At 48.7% G+C, this 21915-nt stretch overlaps 2 protein-coding genes across 4 annotated transcripts in view; one reads left to right on the forward strand and one right to left on the reverse strand.

Moving 5' to 3' along the window:
• Ppfia4 (protein tyrosine phosphatase, receptor type, f polypeptide (PTPRF), interacting protein (liprin), alpha 4) overlaps positions 1–340 on the forward strand; it is a 37773-nt gene extending 37433 nt beyond the window's left edge. For 2 of the 3 annotated variants that reach the window (XM_013017350.1, XM_013017351.1), the window contains exon 28: positions 191–240. In XM_013017350.1, coding sequence (XP_012872804.1) covers positions 191–240 — 50 coding nt within the window. Of the gene's footprint in view, positions 1–190 lie in introns of all 3 variants that reach the window. The other variant, XM_013017349.1, reaches the window with a different exon arrangement.
• A 7976-nt stretch (positions 341–8316) lies between these two features.
• Myog (myogenin (myogenic factor 4)) lies at positions 8317–10154 on the reverse strand. Its single transcript, XM_013017404.1, has 3 exons — positions 9684–10154; positions 9003–9084; positions 8317–8438 (listed from the first exon to the last, which is right to left on the reverse strand). The coding sequence occupies exons 1-3, from the start codon at positions 10152–10154 to the stop codon at positions 8317–8319; spliced, it is 675 nt and encodes a 224-aa protein (XP_012872858.1).
• Between the last annotated feature and the right edge of the window lie 11761 nt (positions 10155–21915).

The raw sequence follows: 21915 nt of genomic DNA on the forward strand, positions 1-21915 counted from the left end.
GGCCCTGCCCTGCCCGGCTCCGCTTGCCCTGCCCGGCCCTGCCTGCCCTGCCGGCTCCCTTCCCGCACGCACGCGTGGCTTGGGGCGCCTTGCGCTAGGGAGCATGCTGCCGATCCTCGCGTCCGGCCGTGGGGGTCCGGGGAAGCGGAGGGATCCACGCTCACGGCTGCCTATGTCTCTTCTCTCTCAGCTCGCTCCCACTATCTCTACGGACACATGCTCTCCGCCTTCCGGGACTAGCCACGGCCTGGGTTGCCTGGCATCTCCCGGGTTCCCAGGCTCAGCCGGCCCCCGGCCCCTCCTGCTCGCTCCCCTTCTTCCACGCCGCCCAGTCTCGTCCTTCTGTGACTGTCCAGTTGTTCTGGATCTCAGAGTTATCCCCCACCGCCCCCCACCCCGGCCCCGGGCATCCTACTCTCCCCAGTCCCACTGCGTGTCCTTTCTAAGTCTCTTGTGGATGTGGCCTGGGTCTCCTCGTGTCCCGGAGGTACCCAGGTCATCCGTGCTTGGTGCTTGGGATTCTGCGGGATGGAGCCCAGCGTGGCACCATGCTCCCTCCTCTGGACCTAGCCTGGTCTGGACTGTGCCCTCTACCAGGACCAGGCCCCACCCTGGGTCAAGGCCTGAACCGGCCCCTCCTGCAAGGGGGCCTCTCAGACTCCGCCCTGCCCGGCCTGTTCTGCCTCCTGGTCCCTGCCCACTCTGGCAGTCTCCCTCCTCACAGTTGGTTTGGGGATCTCCAGCATCATCTCACCCCCTTCCCAACCCACCACAACTTGAAGCTCCTGCTTCTGGGACTTGCTTGGGCATTGGAAGGGCTGCAGAAAACCCGATTGTCCGCAGCCAGGATGGTGAGACCCAGAAGGAGGACTGGGGACACTGAGGGAGAAACTCTGGGTGCTGGCTTAAGCCAAATCCCAGACAGGATGAGAAAGGGACCCCAGAGCTTCCTGCCCAGGGTGAGGGTGGTGAACCTTTCAGCCCTCTATCTGATGAGAGGGGTAGTCAGGCAAGACAGAGGGAGAACTAACTGATGGCCCCTGGAAGCCATAAGCTCAAGGACACTGGGAATGTTAGCCCAAGCCCCAGGGACACTGATCCTGCTAGGGAAGAACAGTTGGACTGGACACTGCTGACGGGCCCAGCCCCCCTTCCTTTGCTCTTCTCTGGTACCTCCCTTCTTTAGTGGTTCCAGCCCTCTAAGAACCAGCCTGATGGGTAAGCTGAATATACACTGGCCTGGGAATCAGGTTTGGGAAAAAGGCAGTATCAAACTTCCTTCCTCCAACTGGCCAGGAAGAAAATAGCTTCCCCTTCCGTGAGTCATGCTTCAGAAATTTGGTGTTGGTGAAGGCTGTCACTCGTGCCTGTTCTTTAGATGTGCCTGGACTGTTACTCCCAGAAATGCTGTCACTTTAGTGGTTTCCCTAGCAGGAGGGAACTGGGGCAGAAGGATGTGGGTCCTGGTTTGGGAGGAATTTTATTCTTAAGAAATCTCTCTTCATCACCCATTGTGCCTGAAAGTGTTGGGGACATCAATTCAGGGTGAGCTGATGGGGCTAGGGCTTCATCCAAGTGAGAGGAAAGAGAAAACACCTGGAGTAGTCTGCTGGAGAGGGGCAGTATAGTACCATCTTACAGGCAGCCCGAGCAATTTGTCCCCCCACCCGCACCCCAACTACTTGGTTCAGAGCCAGGCTAGGCATGCAGGTGGGATAATGGACCAGTGCACCTGACCTGAAGGAGTTATGGAGTGTGGGGCAGGGTTAGGACTCAGCTCCTTGTGCTGCTTCTCAGTAGCGCAGAGCTTGACTAGTGGGCTGGTGCCTGGGCTGGGCAGGCAGCCACTTGCCCTTGCTCTCCCTCATTGTTTCTGCCCTGCTGGGAAGGGGGAAGGAAGAGTTGCTGAGCAGAGGATGAATTAGAAGACTTACCCCTCCCCCCATTTCTAGGTAGTGGGTTCAGTAGTGGAGATGGCCCAGAGCCTTAAGATTGAGCACTGCACTCCTTCAGGAGTGCTGACTCTCTATGTGGGAGAGTCAGCCCTGGCATCTCCTCTCACAATGTAACCTTGTCATGGTTGGTCTTGTCCATTAGGCAACCGCTGGGGGAGCCAAGTGCATTCAGGGTTCTTGAGAAGGATTGCAGGGAGGCCATGGAGAAGGGGGATCTACCCAGGGATGGAAGGCAGTTGTCTTGGTATACCCCTTGCCTCATAGCCAATCTTTTTTCTTTGGAGAGTTACCAGTGATCCAAGTCCTCGTCGTCAGCCTTCTGTGTCTCACCAGGTCCCTTCTCAGTACTGTATTGGCTCCGTGCATCACGAGTGAATGTGTGAGTGTATGTGGGTGTGAGTGTGGGTGTGTGTGTACCAATAAACGACCTGGTTTTAAGACAATGTACAAATGGCCTCTGGTCTTCTTTTGGAAGTGTGAGCTCACCGTCGTGTCCAGCTTCTTTGATAGCCCTCAGGGCTGCTATACTCTGAGAAGGAAACATCACAGTTGTGAAAATCTTCTGTTTATTTCTACCTCCACAGGATTTTGGAGGAGGTTAATGTTTTGCTGCCTTGTGCCAAGGACATAGAGGGCCAGATGAAGGGCCAGGAGCCCACGGCCAGGCTCCACTGATTTTATCTCTGCTCACCTGCCAGGCCTACTCTGTTTGTCCCCTTCACTCTGCACTGGAGTTGCTGCTGCTTCTCTGCACGTCCTTCCTCCACTCCTCTTTGAGCAGCTCCCAGCACCTCTGGATCAGGCCCAGCTCCTCCTCCAGGTGGCTCATGATTTGGCTCCTTGGCCTCTCCATTTTCTGTCAGTTTGAGTCTAATGTGGAAATGTTTAGTCCCCCTGCCCCCTCATCAGAAGATACCCAGACTTCTGACTTTGTACCTTCAGGCCTTTGAGATCTACGTTACGCCTCCCCTGGGAGGCAGTGCCTGCCTCTCCAGCAGAATTAGGAAGCCAGCAGCCCTTAGGTCCATGAATGCTCTGCACATTCAGATGTTAGGCACTCTTTGTCTCCCATGCCAGGCTGCAAGGCTGCTCCGTAGGTCAGGGTAATGGGCCTCTGTGTCCCATTAATTCATTCACACACTTGAGTGAATGAATGAGCGATCTTATCTCAAGAAAGTTGTCAGCAGAGCGAATATGAATAGAAGCTGAAAATTACTGCCTATTGTATGTGTCAGACACTGTGCTAAGCATTGTCTTAGTCTGTTATCACTACTATAACAAAATACCTTAGGTGATTTATAATCAACAGAAATGTATTCTCATAGTTCTGAAGAATGAGACATCCAAGGCCAGGGACCCAGCAGACAGAGCTGGTGTCTGGTGGGGGTCCAATCCTTAGAGATGGCACTTCCTTGAGGGTTCTTACACACTCCTTTTATAAGAAATTTCATTTCTGAGAGTGGGGCCTGATGACCTTATTGCCTCCTAATTCAACTCTGTTAATACTACTGAATTGTAATGTGAGTGTTGGAGAGACCAAATGTGTAATCATAACACTTACTAAGTGGATTAATTTATTTGACTGTCACAGCACTGTGATATAACACCATCTCCATCTTATAGATGAGAGCCATGCAGGCCTCGCTAAGATCTTACAGCCAGAAAGAGATGCGAATCTCCTGACTTCAGTGCTTTGTCCTTAACTGTGGTTTCAATGTGAAAGTATTGCTCCAGGTGAGAAGTGGTGGTACTGCCTGTAATATCAGCACTCTGGAGGCTGAGGCGGAAGAATGAAGAGTTTGAGGCCAGCCTGAGCTACATGGTGAGATAAATACTCCAGTATCAGGAGTGCTTGACCATGTGACTTGATTCTCTTTTAAGGGAACTTGTGACTTCTCCAGCTGCCCTAGCTGTCTGTTCTTCCCAGCTTCTGTGAATTGGCATGGGGCCCCATGTGTGGTGGTGAATGCCCATCAACACAGAAAAATGCTCTGTGCATCCTTGTATCCCTGTCTGTGGTTAGCAATGCCCCAAACATTGATGGAGAAGGCCCAGATGACAGACAAGAGGGGGCAGAGAAGGCATCCTAGACAGAACCGAGGAGGAGCAATCAGAGGCAAGGGAAGGCACTGGCCTAGTGCCTACAAGCTTCAAGGGGTCCCCTTCACCCTTTCCTGGATGAAAGGGAGAATTGATGTATCTTGGTGGACAGATCTGAAGGGATGTAGAAGGAACAGGCTTTGCAGAAAGGAGAACTTAGTGTTGGACCTGCTGAGCTTGAAGTGAGACCCCCCAACATTGTGTTTCTCTCAGCATTTGTAGAAAGCCACAAAAAAATCTGGAATTCTATCCCAGAAGCCCAGCAAAAGGACTTTGTTCCAGACAGTGAGTGGCAGCAAGTCTGGGTCTGGGGGGCGGGGGTTCCCTGTGGCTGAGGGAAGGCAGGGATGAGGCATAGCCAAAGGGGTGCCCTGTGGGTTTCCAAGGAGGTCATAGGCTGGTCTTCCTTTCCCAAGGTCAGCCTGGAACCTCCCTGTCTCGTTTGGTGTTCTAACTCCTGCAGGCTTCTGCTCCTCAATTTGAGCCAAGAGGCAAAGAAGCCAAAGAAGTGTGAGGGGCATGGTATGCCGCGATGATGTCTGCGGTAAAACAGGTACCTGAGTAGAGGAGCCTCCTCTCCTCTTCCCCTCCATTATCTTTCACCTTTGAACTTCTCTCCAGTTGGCCCAGCCACCTGCTACATTTGGAACACTTAGAAAGGTTTTTCAGCCTGCCAGATTAATTATCTGGAGAAATTAAATACCCATGAGTTTATTGGAGTATACAAATAGTACTTTAAACACTCAGCAGTTCATACTAATTATCTAAACTATTTCTACACTAACAACTGGTGTGCCAATTTCAGGTAATTCCTATCTTTTCATTCCAGCGGATTCCCTAAAGTCCATAATTAGGCAACATTTGATTAACCCAGTTTGATTTATTCTAAATGCTTCCACCGAGGAAGGAGTTTAAGCTAATTTCCCTGAAGGACTCCACCTCACTGTTCATTAGCCAGAATCCTATCTGTAATTCTATTGTGAAAGTTAAGGATTTGTTAATTAAGGAAGTCCCTGTGCTTTGATGACAATTATTTATTCTGTAAAAATAATGACTGAATCTGGGCTCCTGTGTGGCAGAGATTGCCATTCATTCCTGGATGGTCACGGCACCGTATGTCAAAGTTAAGGACTTAGGGTATGATAAAGTAAGTAGATGACAATTACACCTGACAATGTCAGGGACCTCCTGCTCTAGTAGCCATTCCTAAAGTGCGTGCGTGTGTGTGTGTGTGTGTGTGTGTGTGTGTGTGTGTGTATGCACACAGGCACGTGTGTATATGCACACTGGGTCTTGAACTCAGGGCCTTGCACCCTTACATAGCATATTTCACCCAAGGCCGGCTCTCTACCACTTGAGCCATACCTCCACTTCTGGTTTCTTGCTGGTTAATTGGAGATAAGTCTTGGATTTGTCTGCTCAAGCTGGTTTGAGCCAGGATCCTCAGATTTTAGCCTCCTGAGTAGCAAGGATTGGATTATAGGCGTGAGCCACCAGGGCCACCAGCACTAAAACTGCCATTTGTTTCAGAGGATGAATATCAACCTGAAGGTCCAGTTGACTATGGGCTTTAAAACTATATCCAGCCGGGCGCTGGTGGCTCACGCCTGTAATCCTAGCTACTCAGGAGGCTGAGATCTGAGGATCGCGGTTCAAAGCCAGCCCGGGCAGGAGAGACCGTGAGACTCCTATCTCCAATAAACCACTAGAAAACCGGAAGTGGCGCTGTAGCTCAAGTGGTAGAGCGCTCGCCTTGAGCTGAAGAGCTGAGGGACAGCGCCCAGGCCCAGAGTTCAAGCCCCATGGCCAACCAAAAAAAAAAAAAAAACTATATCCAGTGATTCCGGAGCCTATCAGATCCTTGGTATCGATGAAGGCCTTCCTTGGCCAGCCCTAGATGCCAGTAAGAAGGTTAAGTGATAGGCAAGTCCCAGCTGAAGGCAGTAGAGTGGTGTCAACCCTAGAAGCTTGAGCAGTACCGGGGGTAGAGGAAATGAATCTGAGAGGAGAAGATTCTCCCCACCCCTGGCTGTGCACTACAGTGTTTTGGTGGGTAGTGAGTAAACATAGACTATAGACAAGTCATGGCAGCCAGCCTTGTCTTGCTTACTCTCAGTGGATCAAGACTAAGAGTTATAGAAATGACTTAGATTAGTCTCCCCAGCCCCTCCAAGAAGGAAAGACTATAAATTCAGTGACACAAACTCAAAAAGAAAATCTCCCAGATCAGGACAGATTAGACCAGCTGATGATTAATTACTCAAGAGAAGCAGGTCTGGACTTGGGGCCCTGTCTTCTACACACTCATAGCCTCTGTACACACCCTATCTTCTGCATTCTCAGACTCTGTTGAAGCTTTCTTTTGATCTCTTCCTTAGGTAGAATTTGTGGACCAACTAGGGGCAGGATGTTAGCTTCTTCTTTAGGAACCAGGCCAGGGGGGCCTGGCTTAGCCCAGCTAAGCCTAGAGTAAATACAGAATGGCCTGCCATTACTAGTGTATGAAACTGAGTCAGGTCAGTTACCAAGGGCCCCAAAGAACTGAGTGTGGGCTAGGGTGTGCTGTGCTCTGAACCCTCGTTCTTCTATAGTGACCCTGAAATTTATAATTTGCCACCAAACAAACTTATTCCCAAGCTGTTGGAGTTAACGTTTTTATTGGGCGTTTGTGGCCCATTCCAGTTCTAGTTCCCATTAACTCCCCCAATGAATCCTTATGTAATCTCTATCCAAAATCTCTGTTCTTGACTTTCCACCCACCTTCTCCCCTTAGGAAGCCAGTTTTTGAAAAATGGCATCTTAAATGATGAGAACCCCAGGTTCTCTTTTGATTGTTCTTTGGGAACCTCTGGCCAGTCCCTTAGCACAATCTCCTGTGAGCTTTGGGCAGGGATGGCAGCCCCCTCTGCTTGGAGGGAGGGGCTAAGGGTAGTGAGGGGACATGCCATTAGCCTACAAATAAATGGTCTGATACTACTTGCTCTAATATAATCACCTCCCACTTCCCTATGAGGAACCAGTGGAGTTACAGGGACTTGAGAGCCCCGCCTATCCAGGTCTACAGGCCCTCCCAATAGCCTGGGCACATATACGTGCTTAATTAACTGGAGGCAATGGGCTGGCTATTGGCTATAAGGTGGAATGCAACAGACTGTGAGCAGTATCTAGGACTTCAAGTGCAGAAACACCGCCAGGCCTTTCTGTGGGCTACAAGGTTTCTGTATTAACTGATTGTCACCCAGGCTTTGAATCAGACCCACCCTGTCCCCAGATGGCAGGAAAGGGAGCAGGGCTCCTCAGTGCTTAGTGACCATCATAGAATGGTGCTACAGGACGTCTTTGGTGCTTTTGGAGCCCTGCCCAAGTCAACCCTGGGTGTCCTTGGAAACCCCACCCTGGAGTGAGCCAGGACCCCTGAAGGGCTGCGGTAGATACCATTCACTCTCCTCCCTCTATAGCACCACAGACAAGGACAAACTTCTTGCAACCAGTCTTTATTTGTTTTTTTAAAAAAAGGAAATCCAAATAAGTTAGCAAAAAAAAAAAAAAAAGTACAAAACAATGGCAAAACCACACAATGCTTAGTTAACAAAAGAAATCACCCCCAAGTGCCCCTGCCTCCTTCCCTGCCTGTCCCCTCAACACCATCACAGGAGACCTTGGTCAGATGGCAGCTTTACAAACGACACACAAAACAAAACGAAAACATTAAAACCACTGGAAGTTTCCCAATATTCACTGCAAAAACTTTCCCTCCCCCGCCCCCCTCACCCCAGAGACAGGAACAGAGAATTATTCTCCCTTCTCATTCAGCTCAGGGCAGGCCCAGCCCAGCCACTGGCATCAGGAAGTGACCAGAACAGGAGATATGCACATAGCCCAGGTCAGAACTGTCTTTGTCTCTGAAGAGATTTCATTTTGGGGGTTGGAATTGAAGACTACATTATGAGAAAAAGGAAGCTCCTGAGTTTGCCCTCCCCTGAGCCGGGGGCATCCACAAGGGGGTGCTCTGGTCCTTTGCTTTGTCTCCTTGGAAAGGGGATGCCCTCTGCTCTAAGAAGTCACCTAAACGAAGGCATCCATTCTCTCAATGGGCCTTGCATGAACCCTAAGTCAGCTGGGGAGGGGGTACTCTGGTCTATGGCAGCCTGGAGCTGTCTTCCTGGCAGCGACAGCCCGGCTTAGGAGGCCCCTACTGCAGAAGTGGTGGCATTCGCCACCACCATGGGGGCTCCCACGGACACCCAACCTGTGCCCAGCTTCAGTTGGGCATGGTTTCATCTGGAAAGGCCACAGACACATCCTCCACTGCGATGCTGTCCACGATGGAGGTGAGGGAGTGCAGGTTGTGGGCATCTGTGGGGTCAGCCGCCAGCAGGTGGTCTGTAAGGAGGTCAGAAATGTGTCACCTTTGGGGGAGTCAGATTGGACGACCCTTGGGTGACACAGGTTTTCCAGGACTGATGGAGGAGCAAAGCTTCAGAGTTCAGGATTCTCTAGCCCCTGACTTTCTCCATGTTGTGAGTCCATATATGCATGCATGTGTGTGTGTGTGTGCGCATGCATGTGTGTGTGTGTGCGCATGCACACACCTATATGCCCTCATATGTGTGGAGTCAGGATAGCAGATCTCAGAGGGACTGGAGCTGCCTTTTCTGGGCCTAGCTTTTCAGTGCCAACTCAGCAATTCCCAGAGACGGCCCAGGGCAGGCCAGTCTCTGGTCACTGAGGTCAGCAACAGCTAGGAAGCAACAGGAGGCCCCACCTCTTAGCCTGCCAAGGCTGCAGGGAGGCACACAGCTTCCCAGATCACCCTTTGGGGTCCTAGGGTCACTAGGTCCCTGGAGAAATACAGGAAGAGGACCAGAGCAGGGAATAAAGTGAGAAGAGAGGAGTCCCCCCCACCCCCCACCCCAGAGCCTGTTATCAGGGTCAGGCTTCACTTACCAGCAGGGTTAGGGCCAAACTCCAGGGCACTGCCCCACTCTGGACTGCAGGAGGCACTGTGGGAGCTGCATTCACTGGGCACCTGCAGGAAGGGGCCAAGGCCCAAGGTCAGGGCACAGCCATCCTGGACCGTACCTCTGCCTGGCACCAGTCGGCTGAACTCAAGTGGGGCTGGAAGGTGGGCCACAAGCTGGGGGCATCAGCCAAGGACCCCCTCACCCATGTCAGAATGTTCACCCTCTGCTTCCAGGTCCTTTCTGGCTTCCAGAATGATAATTCTCTGGTCCCAAGATACCTGCTTAAATGGGTATCTGTGGACTGCTCAAGACACCGAGGACAGGGTTGGGTCTGGGCCTCTTGGCATACTTGGCCTGGCTGGTCAGCCTGTGACTCAAGCACTGGAATGAATGCTCCTTTGCGCAGGCTCAGGAGGAGCTTGCTCAGGGCCCTGTCTGTAGTTCTGCACCAGCCTGCCCCACCCCTCAGCACCTCTTGCCCATCGCCTTTGTCTGATCAGGAAGAGCCAGGGGGCACAGGAGGTCAGCTGGACAGCTGAACTCTGGAAGGGGTCCCTGCCTGGCACCTGCTGCAGCCATCTGATCGACCCTGTGTGGTGTCCCGGAGGCTGTCCGGGTGCCCCCCCTCTGGCCCTCCTTCTGGGGCAGGTGGCTGGCCACTTACCGCAGGCTGGGGTCCGCCCCCGCCCCGGTAGCGGAGGTCTCGCTCCTCCTGGTTGAGGGAGCTGAGCAGGGCCTGCAGGCGCTCGATGTACTGGATGGCGCTGCGCAGGATCTCCACCTTGGGCAGCCGCTGGTTGGGGTTGAGCAAGGTGCTCCTCTTCAGGGCCTCGAAGGCCTCGTTCACCTTCTTGAGCCTGCGCTTCTCCCTCAGTGTGGCTGCCCGCCGCCGATCCACAGACACCGACTTCCTCTTACACACCTTGCACGCCCACGGCAGGCACTGGCCGGGACAGCGCTCCGGGGTCCCCAGCCCCTTGTCTTCCAGGGGCCCTCGGGCCTCTGGGCTCAGACTGAGTTCAGTCTGCTCATAGCCCGGTGGCTCGAAGCCCTGGAGATGGACAGGCAGGTAGTTCTCCCCATCATAGAAGCGGGGCTCCTGGTAGAAGAAGGGGGATGTCTCATACAGCTCCATGGGGTCGGAAAAGACTTGTTCCTGCCACTGGCCCCCAGGCTCCTGCAGCCCCTCACGCCAACTGCTGGGTGCCATTTAAACCCTCCTGACTGGCATGGAACCAGAGATAAATATAGCCAACGCCACAGAAACCTGAGCCCTCCTCTAAGCTGTTGCTGCACATCAAGACGTTTACAGTGGCTTAGATGTGATTCCCCTTCTCTCTCCCCAGGCCCCCACCCACCCAGCCCGCCTGCCCCTGACTGGGGTGGCTTCTGTGCACGGGTCGGGAGGCCGTCGGCTGTAATTTGATTAGTTTTCATTTCTCCGCAGCCCCAGTGGGACAGGGGAGGTGGGGGCGAACACATCCCCCTCTCATCTGCTCCTTTCAATTACTCCTCCCCAGCCGCCTGCCTGCCCACTCTGCTCTCTCTCTCTAGGCCAAAGTAGCCTGGTGGGTGAAGGGCAAGAGGAACGGGAAGAGGTGGGCTTAGGCTGGATGGGAGCCTTTAGAGCCAATCCATCTGTCTCGCTGCTTCCAACCACCCTTGCTGGGCTATAACAGGCCAGCAAAAGTTAAAGACTGCCCACCCCAAAGAGGGGTCTGCTTCCATCTGGGCATGTACAGGGTTCAACTTCTTGCTTTCTAATGCACCTTTGACCTCCTATGTTCTATTAGATCTCATATGATGGGTGGTAAATTGACCAAGGGAATTTAGGGTTTTTTAATAGGAGGTTTTCTCCTTAATGAGGTCAGAGCAAGGATTAAAATTCACAGCCCATATATCACCACTCTCCCTAACTTCAAAGGCAAGGTTAAGAGTCTTTTTCCTTCTGTCACTCCCATTTATCTGTCCGTCCATGTCACCTCCTCAATTCTTATTTCCTCCTTGCTTCAGTACCAGAATCTTCCTGAATCCTTAAGGTAGATGGAGTAGCAAAGGAGAGAGGAGAGACTTCATACTCCCTTCCTCTGGACCACCTTGGCTGGGTCCTCCTACTGCTTCCTGTCCATGCCGTCAGCCTTACAAGCATCCTTTGGTTCTCAGATGTGAAATGGAAGAGGAACTATGTCATCTCTGAGCGTCGAGGTAGATGGTCACCTCTCATTGCTGAGAGAGCTGTTCCCTGATGCAGTGTCAGGGCTCACATGCCAGTGTGAACCAAGCTCAGGCTTAGGCCTAGTGGTCACAGGGACACCCCTCTACCTCCCTATGGTAGATATCATAAGGAACAACTTGTCCCACTCAACCTTTGATACCTGACCCCTGGGTCACCATTGTCCGGCCTCTGCTGTTGTCACAAGATGGCCCCTTTTACCCATGTGTGGCTACTTGAGTCCTGGGCCTTGGGCTGCAGCCTTCCACCCTTGAGTTCCAGGTTTTTCCCCTAGAACCTTGTAGACTAAGTCTGGTCCATCGTTCTATCCCTATCCCATAGTAGATGCCACTGATGAGTTATAATCATTAGCAAAGACAATAAGAGGAAGCAGAATCCTGTGGGGGACCGAGGGAGGACTGGCTTCTGAGAAGTGAGATCTCCCTAGAATTTGAAGGACTGGCTTGCTTTCGCCATGGGAAGAGACAGGAAAATGTTGGTGTCCTTTTGAGGCAGGAAATGGGTGAGGAAAGGACATAGCCATTCAGGCCTTGAACCTCAATCCCAACGTTCTTGGCCTCTCAAGAAGCTAGGATTATAGCCATGGGCTAGGGACACCTGGTTTAAGTTGAGAGAAAATACAGCACAGGTATTATGGGGATACCAACCAGCTGAGCTGAAGAAGGATCTGTTTCCAACAGCCAACCTCAAACAAAACCCAGAACAACAACCTTACCCCAGTTTATACTCCAGTCCCACAAGCCCCGAGAAAAAGGAGTGATGAGGCCTGTAATCCTAGCTACTCAGGAGGCTCAGATCTTAGGACTGACGTTTGAAGCAAGCCTGTGCAAGTAAGTCAGTCATATACTTCTCTCCAATAAACTCCCTCTCCCCACAAAAAAAAAAAAAAAAGGCCAGAAGCAGAGCTGTCTGTGTCTCAGTGGTAGAGCCTTAAGCAAAAGAAGCTCCAGTGCCCAGGCCCTGAGTTCAAGTCCCAGGGCTGGCCAAAAATAAAAATAAAAAAGAATGATTTCAAAGCTCCATGGAAACCAGAAAAGTTGTCTTTTGTGCTTTTGGAATCCAATCTGACTTTCTTCTAAACCATCTGTTCCTTCCTCTCAAATGGAAGCCGAGTAGACTTGTTCTGGGATGGTGCTTTCTGTCTCGTAGCCTGGATGCTGAGCTCTGATGCTTGGTACAGGTCAAAGCAGAGCTAGATTAAAGCTGCCAACACTTGCAAACAAGTGTTTTGACAAAAGGGTGTTTGAGGAGTTTATAGAAAGACAAAACCACTGAAGGCTGGGGCCTCTTGGAGGGCCTGGGCAGGAGCGTGCTGGGCCATCTTAGAGAATGGTTAGGATGAGGACAAGAGGAAAGGAGGGAACTGAGCAGTGGGTCAGGCAGTGTCTATGCGGCTCAGGTCAAAGGGTGATTACGGATGAAGCTGCAAAGATGGTGGAGGCTCGCCTGGCTTGGACGGCTTGGAAAGGAAGCCAGTGAGGCCACAGACCACCATGACTGGAATCCTGCGGTGAGATGATGAGGGTCTGGTTGAACAACCCTCAGAGGCTTAAAACTGGGAAATAGGCATGTTTCAAGCTGGCCAAGGGTGGTGGTGGTGGTGGTGTGTGTGTGTGTGTATGTGTGTGTGGGGGTGTGTGTGCCTGCATGTGTGTCCCTGAAAGAATGGCAGTTGTATTAGATGAGAGAGCACCTGGCACACAGAAACACCCAATAAACATGGAGGCCCATGTTTCTCCTCCACTCCTGAGCCCTCACCTGCTCTCAGCCCTGTGGTCTACCCCTAGGCTTCCTTCAGTGCTTCTCGGAGGCCGCAGGAGCAGGGATGGAGGGGACACCTGTCTGCCTCTCCAGGTGCAGATATTCGTTCTTTCCATCCTGTTACCAGCGTTTCTGATGTAAATGGGATGTGGTCTCTGCTGTCAATCTGTTCACAGGTGAGCCAAGGTCATGAGAGCAGTCACACACCAAGGCAGGAAGGGTGAGGTGACAAAAGAGAGTTCTAGAAAAGGTACCATATTGGCATTTAATCTAGAGAATAAATTGATTTGATCGTGACTTCCTCTGCTCATCACCAATTTCCTGAGGACAGACTCTGTGTCCATCTCTGAGAGGGGACCAGACTTGGGAGTGACAGCAGTAACTGGACTCAGCCCCTGTCTGCAGGCAACTGTGCTGATGAGTGTGGCTATGTGTCTGTGACCTTAGACCTAACATCTGTGTATGCCTCTGACCTTACATCACAGCAGGGCTGGGAGGTTAAGGGTGATTTGTCTGTCTAGGTCTCTGTGAAGCTTGTCTGTAGGTATGTCTGTGTATGCCTGAGCGAGGTGAACTGAGGTCCTTGTCAGGGCTTGCTGTGGGGATGGTCCCAGGACACTGACCTCCCAAGTCCTGATGTAGGGAGAGACTGGCCCTAAACACTTCTGTTCTTCTTCAGCCAAGTTGTGAAGAAGCCATGTCTAGGCCTTGCTCTCTCTCTCCTGAACAGCTCTCCGGCCCAGCCAGGAGGCTGCCCTCTGATGGATGGGAACATATTGGTGCCCAGCACAGAGCAGCCTTTGTGCTCAGCCACCAGTGTGGATCCATCAGCTCTAACCTGACAGCAGGGCGTCAGGCCTTAATCCTCACCCCTGCTGCGTGGGCACACAGGGCCCCTTTCCCCAACTGTAGCCTCCTCTTCAGGAGAGTTCCTCTCTCCAGAGGAAGCCCTGGTCCCCCACGGGGGCTCCATTGCCAGGCTCTTGGCCCTCCCACCCCAAAGATCTCAACTTGGTTCTGTCCATTTACATGCTAAGCTGTTGTCATTTGCATGAGAGTGTTGGATTTCAGAAATCCCCTTCACCTGCTCCTGCTCCTTCCTTCCCCTTCGGCTGCCCATCCAGCCACGTCTGGCCTCCAGCCTCGCCTAGTTGGTCCCTGCCGGCTTCACGGGTGGGCTGACTCAGACTGCCAGGTCGCTTGGCTGAAATCAAAGCAAGCTGTGCCTTCTGAAGTCTAGGTGCTGGAGAACAGAAGAACAATAGGGTCTAGACAGTGACGGCCTCTAGCTTCCATAAATAGTTCCACTTTTTGGTTCCTGGACTATGTCTTTGAGTATCATTGATGAAGATGACTCAGGAGTTGGATGTCAGGAATGTGCGTGCATTTCAATAGGATATAGGCTCATCTATCTAGCATGCAAATCAGCATTGACTGATTATTTGGGAGGCAGTGGCTTCTTGGCAGAGTGAGCAGATTACAGCATCTCAAATGGTTCAGAGCTTCAGGAGGTCTCAGATCAGCTCATCCAATACCCCTCTAGGCAGTGGGAAACAGAGGCCCAGGGAAGGATGCCCAGGCTTAGTGTCAGAGTATGAAGGCTGTCTGCACCGAGACCACCTGAGCTTAGATCCTAGCGGCTGAATCCATGTTCCCCCTCCCTTCCCTGAAGTTGCAGGTGAGAAGGATGTAGCCTGTGGGAACGTGCTTTCCAGGTGGCTATGAATGACACCACAGGCAGATGCACAGTGAGAATTCAGTGTTCAGATGGCAAGTTCAGGGAAAGTGTGATGGAGAGAGGAAAATGGGATACAGGACAGCAGTGAGAGGAGACGCCAGGGACTTGGGACAGGAGATGGGGTTTGGAGGTGAAGGATCAGAGTTGAGAGATTGGTCCCTACTGGTCCCCATCCTCTGGCTGCATCATTCCCATTGAGGACTGAGCATTGGAGAACCATTGGGAAATCCCACCCCTACCTGGAATCTGGAGTTTTGAGCTGGGATCATCCCTCAAGAATCTGTGGCTTCAGGGTGGGGGAAGGTGGAGACCTGGAGGCAAAAAAAGGTTGGGTCTGAGGAGAGTGGTGGGCCAAGATAGGTGATTCCTGGAGACAAAACAGAAAACTGGTCTTAAAAATACCCAGTACAGAGCTGGGAGCTGGTGGCTCACGCCTGTAATCCTAGCTACTCAGGAGGCTGAGATCTTGAGGATCATGGTTCAAAGCCAGCCTGGGCAGGAAAATCCATGAGACTCTTATCTCCAATTATATCACCAGAAAACCAGAAGTGGCTCTGTGGCTCAAGTGGTAGAGCACTCACCTTGAGCTGAACTGCTCAGGGGCAGTGCCCAGGTCCAGAGTTCAAGTACCATGACGGACAATCCCCCCTCCCCCCTGAAAAGTACCCAGTACAGGACTCAACAGAGAATGTGGCAGTGTGAACCTGGGGCCTGGCTCCCATGGGGCCTTTGAAAATAAGGGAGAGGATTGATTTGTGCGTATTCTGTGTCCCTATGGAAACAGAGCCGTCAGCTTCTGATTGGGATAGACATGTCAGGAAATAAAAGGCAAGTGGAGGAAGGAAACCTGGATATGGAGTCGGGGCCTGTCTTCTTTCCCCTCTGCTTCTCCATTTGCCTGCCTATAAACCAAATGATGTATGTAGCCCTCCCTTTTCCCAACCTAGTGCGTGTGGGGGGTCAGGGGAGGAGGATTTACTTTTTGTTTTGTTTTATTGGGTTTGTGGTCATGAGGATCAAACCCAAGACCCTATGTGTACACACTAGGCAAGTGATCAACTCCAGCTGGGAAAGCTTTGTAGCCCCAGCCTGGTGGGGAAGTGGACTACTGGTGTCACCCTTGGTTGTTTTTCTCTCTTTCTTTCTTTTTAAATCCCATTGTTATTCTGCTTCTGTGTCTGACCTCACTTCTCTAGTGGTGATTCTCTGGTCCGTTTCAGCTCACTTAGAACTACCTCATGTGTGTTGGTCCCACTCACCTCAGAATGGAGCTCCCTTCCCCTTTACCCCTGCCCTGTGGGCTCAGAAGCCCTAGCATTCCACCCCGCCCCCTTCCACTCCCTAAACTGCTTCTATTTCTGCCTCTTTGACAAGTTGTGACATATTTGGGAGCAGCTGCTGCCTGGGTGGAGAAGTCTTTGCTTTCCTCCTGGCTCCATCTTCTCTGTCCCAGTCCTTTTGACAACCACTCCTTCCCAGCATGCACTGAGAACTGATCTACATCCCCTCTCTGCAACTTAGATATCCAACTTCTCCTGGGATTCTGTAGGATGGCCAAGGCTCCATAGGGTTACCTGGGAGCCTTCTAGGGGCAGAAAGCCAGGTCGTCAAGGCTGGTGGGTAGGATCTCTTTTGCCAAGCTGTGTGTGGCTTGAGGCAAGCCTCTTCCCTCTCTGGACTTTATTCTTCTATGTTAAATAGGGATGATGCATAATTATGTCTTACCTGCCAAGTGTGAGTACCTTGCTGTCTACTAACTGCAGAGACTTGGAACCATCCCAGTGCTCTTCGTGTTGTTGATTCCACTACGTTGTCTCCTCTGAGGATGTTATCCTACTGTTTCTCGCTGCTGGCCTTTCCTCTGAGCAGCTGAGCATGCTGGAGTCTCTACTTCTTTCTCATGTAGCCTCCCCCCCCTGCTATGCTTTGTAGCTAACCTTCCCTCATCGCAGGTTTCTAGAAAAAGGAGTTTATATTTCCTCACCTCCAATTCTTTTGTCTACTCAATGGCTTCCATCTCCCCTGGGTCACCAAGGCTGCTCTTCCCAAGATCAACAGAGACCCTTAGCGGGGGTAACTTGGGAGATGTGTTCAGTCATGACTTTTTTGATTGGTCTGTATCATCTGATGAATTAGACCACACCTTCTTTGTAACTCTGCTCTCTTGGCTCGCATTCTGTCTTTTCTCATCAAGTCTCTCTTCTTCCTTATATCCATGAGCTCCACTGCTGAAGAAGGCTTCTTCTATTCCTAGCCATCTTTTCTATGATTTTCCTTGACAAACTCATTCTCTTACTGTATATAAATACCTGGCAACTGTTAGCTACTCTTACAGTTATGTATCAATTACTTGATATTCTATGTTCCGCCTTGCGTGCTTCCCCGAGTTGTAGATCAGGTATTCACGGTTTTGGTAGATATCTCTACGTAGATGTCTTATGGGCTCCTAAATTGAATATATCTATTATGGGATCCATCTACTCTCTCCTCCATTCCAGTGTCCCCTTTGTTGCTGACTGAGGCCATCATGCACTAAATTTCTCTTCATCTCATACCCATCCACATCTTATCCATACTCAACAAGTTCCACACTCCATCTCAACAAGATGAACTTACATAGGGTCAGGCCCCACCAGTCACAACTGAGAGGCCCCATTGAAGATATGGCCAAAAGGGTCCTGTCTTCATGATGAAGGAAAGGTTTTTCCAGATGTGCCTTCAAATGTTGAACATCAATGAGAGTGTGAGGCTCCAGTTCAAGACCTATTATTGGCACATACAGACAAAGTGTTAAAAATCAGTGTTGGTGGTATAACTCCGTGGTAGAGCTCTTGCCTAGCATGGCCCTAAGTTTGATCCCTAGCCCTGAAAAAAAATAAAAAATAAAACTTGAAAGCAAAGGCTTCCAAAACTAAGCCTAAAACTCTTTAAAAGATTATAATAAAAATCTAACAGTTATGTAAAATTCACAATGACATTCTCTCAAAAATTAGTAGACAACAAAGAAGGAGGAAAAAAATGTGAGTCATAACCAGAAGGAAAAATATCTGCTCATTATGCCAGCCTTGTGTGGCTCACACCTGTAATTCTAGCTACTCAGGAAGCTGAAATCTGAGGATTGTGGTTCAAAGCCAGCCCAGGCAGAAAAATTCATGAGACTCTTATCTCCAATAAACCACCAGAAAACCAAAACTGGTGCTGTGACTCGTAGAGCACTAGCTTTGAGCAAAGGAACTCAGGGACAGTACCTAGGTCCCATGTTTGAAACCACATGACTGGAAAAAAAAATCTAAAATGGACAGGGTTGGGCACTGGTAGCTTACACCTGTAATCCTAGCTACTCAGGAGGCTTAGATCTGAGGATCATAGTTCAAAGCCAGCCTTGGTAAGAAACTCCATGAGACTCGTATCTCCAATTTACTACCAGAAAATCAGAAGTAGAGCTGTGGCTCAAAGTGGTAGAGCTCTAGCCTTGAAGAGAAAAGCTCAGGGACAGTGCCCAGGCCCTGAGTAAAAGCCCCATGACTGACAAAACAAAAAAAAAGAAAGAAAAGAAAAGAAAACAAAAAACCAAACCATATATCAGGCTTATAACCCGATATATGGAATTATAACCCCTTTCTACCACTACTTAATAATAAAAGAAAATGTACTTATGAAGAAAAGAGACAAGAATGATACAATTAGTAGACAAGTCTATTAAATTATCTGTGATAACTATGTTCGATAAAGGTTTGAAGAGAAATGTGAACATGATGAAGAGAAATATGAAAGATAGCAAAAAAACATTTCACTGGACAAAGATATACATTAGTCCACACAGGCAGCTATAATAAAGCACCTAGACCTGAGCATCTCAAACAATAGACATTTCTTGTCTCAATATGTGGGAGGCTGCAAATCTGAGTATCAGCATGGTCATATTTCAGACTCTCTTCCTGGCTTTCACATCACTTCCTTCCTGTTCACATGGCCTTCCATTGGTGTGTCTATGGAAAGAAGAGAGAAAGAAGGAGAGAGAGAGAGAAGGAGAAAAGGAGAAAGAGAGAGGGGGTAGAGATCAGGTATGCTATATTTTCTTCTGGAGTATTGGACCAGGAAAGCATACTCATGGCCTAGTTACCTCTCAAAGTACCATTACAGTAGGAGTTAGAAAAATTAATATATGGGTTTTCAAAGAAACATAAACAGTCCATGGCAGATTAATAGCAGATTAGAGACTGCAGGGAAAAGTTGACTGACTATTCAAAATGAGACACAGGGTAGAAAAATACTAATAATACAAAACAAAATAAAAAGAGCTTCAATGTCCTAAGGATAAAACCATACCAGTTGGACTTACATACATGGGATTGATATCCATGAAAGGGGAAGAAAATATTAGAAAAAAATAGCTATAATGTGCTAAAAACCATAAATTCACATATCGAAATCATTCAATAAGCCCTTAAAGTAACAAATACAAACACAGTGAGGCATTGCTGAAAACCATTTATGTTAAAGCAGCTAGAGGAAAGAGTACATTGTGTGAAGACCAACAAAGAACTGGGTATTTCTCTTTGGCTACTATGAAGGCCAGGCGACAATTAGACATCTTTAAAGTGCTGAACGGAAAAAATCTGACAACCAGGGATTCTCTGTCTAATGAAAACAGTGTGTACAAAGGAAAAAAGAAATTTCAGACAGGAGAAGCTGGACGGATTCATCACCAGAACTTTACAAGAAAAGTTCTGAGAACTTTTCTAGGAAGAAGAGAATTTTTGCAAGATGGAAACTGCTAATGTGTGCCTAAAGGTACTCTCCTAAAGGAATGAAGAACACCAGACATGGTAAGCATATGGCTAAGTACAAAAAAAGACTTTTTCCCTACTTTAAATTTTCTTTAAAAGGTAGTTACCTAGTTAAGGCAAAAGTAACAATATGTTACTGAATTTATAACATAATAGAAACAATATGTATGGCAACAATAGTGCCTAGAATGGGAGGTAGGAAATAGGAACTAACTGTTGTAAGCATCTCACTTTTACCACTTTACTTATTTGACAGTACTAGGGATTAAATTCAAGGCCTCCGTTGCTATGATATGACTTAAGTCCTTTTTAGCATTGGTGATTTGTAAGGTAGGGTCTCACTTTATGTCTAGGCCAGCCTGGCTGTGATCTTCCTACTTGTGCTTCCCTGTGTCTCTGGAATCACATGTATGTGTCACTGTGCTCAGCCATTAGTTGAGATGGAGTCTTACAAACTTATATATAGGCTGGTCTTGAATCATGATCTCCTGATTTCTGCCTTCTAAAAAGTAGAGGCTTGAACATGGCATCTGGCTGATTTATAGTGCATTATATACTACTATATTTGAGTATAGACTCTGAAAATTGAGGATGCATATTGTTAACACTGGAGCAACTACTAAAAAATAAAATCAAGCTGGTGGCTCTCATCTGTAATTCTAGTGACTCAGGAGGCTGAGATATGGAGGACTTCAGCCCAGGCAGAAAAGTCTATGATACTCCATCTCCAAAGTTACTGGCAATAAAAGTTGGGTTGGAGGCATGGATCAAGTAGAAAAGCACCAGTCAAGCAAGCAAATTGAGTGAGCAAGCATGAGGACCTGAGTTCAAGTCCTGGTACTGGAAAAGAAGTCAGAAATACAACTAACAGTCCCGTAGTGGAGATAATTGGAATGTCAAAAAACAACTAATCTAGAATTTAATAAGAAGTAAGAAAGAACAAAGAGATGGGACAAATTGAAAAGAAATTGAAAGATGGTAGAGTTGAAATTAGCCATATGTAAAAAAAACTGTATTAAATAGAAATAGACTGAATTTTAAAAAGTGAGTTCCAACCATAGGCTTTTTACACATGAAGATGGACAGGTTGAGCAAAATACATACATATATATATATATGTATATATACCTATATATATACATATACGTATATATACATACATATATACACAGAAACACAGGTGTGTATCTGTGTATACATACACAATCATATATGGAGTAGTCATAAGAAAGCTGGAATGGTTGTCTTAGTATCAGAACAAGGATATTGCTGGAAAAAGAGGCATTGCATTATAATAAAGGGATCAATTTGTCTATCTTTGCTGTTGGCTCATGCCTGTGATCCTGATTACTCAGGGGCTGAGATATGAGGATCATGATTCAAAGCTAGCCTGGGAAGGAAAGTCCACAGGACTCTTATCTCCAATTAACCACCAAAAAGCTGGAAGTGGAGGTTTGGCTCAAGTCTAGCCCTGAGTTCACACACACACACACACACAACACACACACACACACACACGTGTCAATCCTATGTAAATGGACTTAAAATTCATGAAACCAAAACTAACAATTCGGGGTGGGGGGAGGATGGGAAGGGATGGGAAGGGGAAACAAAGGAGGAGGCTAGGATGCTTGATAAGAAATGTACTCATTATCTTGCCCATGTAATTGTAACCTCTCTGTACAGTATTTTCACAATAAAAAACAAAAACTAAAACTAACAATTCGACAAAACCGAAAGAATAGACAAATCCAAATATTTTTTTAGAGATTTTGATACTCTCCTTTCACAATTAACACATCAATGAAGTCAATATGGAAGACTTACATCTGTGGATCCATTTTACCAAATCATATATGTAGATAGTCCATTCTGCAGTGATACTCATAGTTTTCATGTGCATATGGACATTCACCAACATCTTATGCTGGGCCATAAGCCAAAATTGTAATAAAAAATACTGACAATCAAGAACCTGTGTTCTGACCACAAAGGGAAATACTTCCAAATATTTGGCAACTGAATTTTGTATATAGGTCAGAGGTCATTTCCTATTGAGCTAGGTCAAAATTAGACCCTGTGTTACATTGTATCTCTTTTATTTTACAATGGGTCTATAAAATGATAACCGCTATTACCAGTTTGTAAGCAAGAGAGAAGAGAGCTGGGAGAGATGAGGCAGCTGGGAAATTGGAAAGCAAGGAGCAGAAAACCAGATCTGCCCCATGCCAAAGCCCCATGGCGTTCACATATCATACCACTGTCAGCTAGAACATTCAAGAGAATGCTCAGGAGAGCCATGCTCAGTGTCCTGAGAGCCCAGTGTGTGTGTGTGTGTGTGTGTGTGTGTGTGTGTGTGTGTGTGTGTGTGTGT

The sequence above is a fragment of the Dipodomys ordii genome, unplaced genomic scaffold, assembly GCF_000151885.1.
Source record: "Dipodomys ordii isolate 6190 unplaced genomic scaffold, Dord_2.0 Scaffold35, whole genome shotgun sequence".
Classification (NCBI taxonomy): Eukaryota; Metazoa; Chordata; class Mammalia; order Rodentia; family Heteromyidae; genus Dipodomys; species Dipodomys ordii.

Excerpts from the sequence above, each read along its gene's own strand:
- Myog (XM_013017404.1), bottom strand. The coding sequence starts at position 10,154 with ATGGAGCTGTATGAGACATCCCCCTTCTTCTACCAGGAGCCCCGCTTC. Across the intron at positions 9,085-9,683 it reads GGGGCGGACCCCAGCCTGCG|GTGCCCAGTGAATGCAGCTC; the intron begins GTAAGTGGCCAG and ends CCCTTCCTGCAG. Across the intron at positions 8,439-9,002 it reads GTTTGGCCCTAACCCTGCTG|ACCACCTGCTGGCGGCTGAC; the intron begins GTAAGTGAAGCC and ends ACCTCCTTACAG.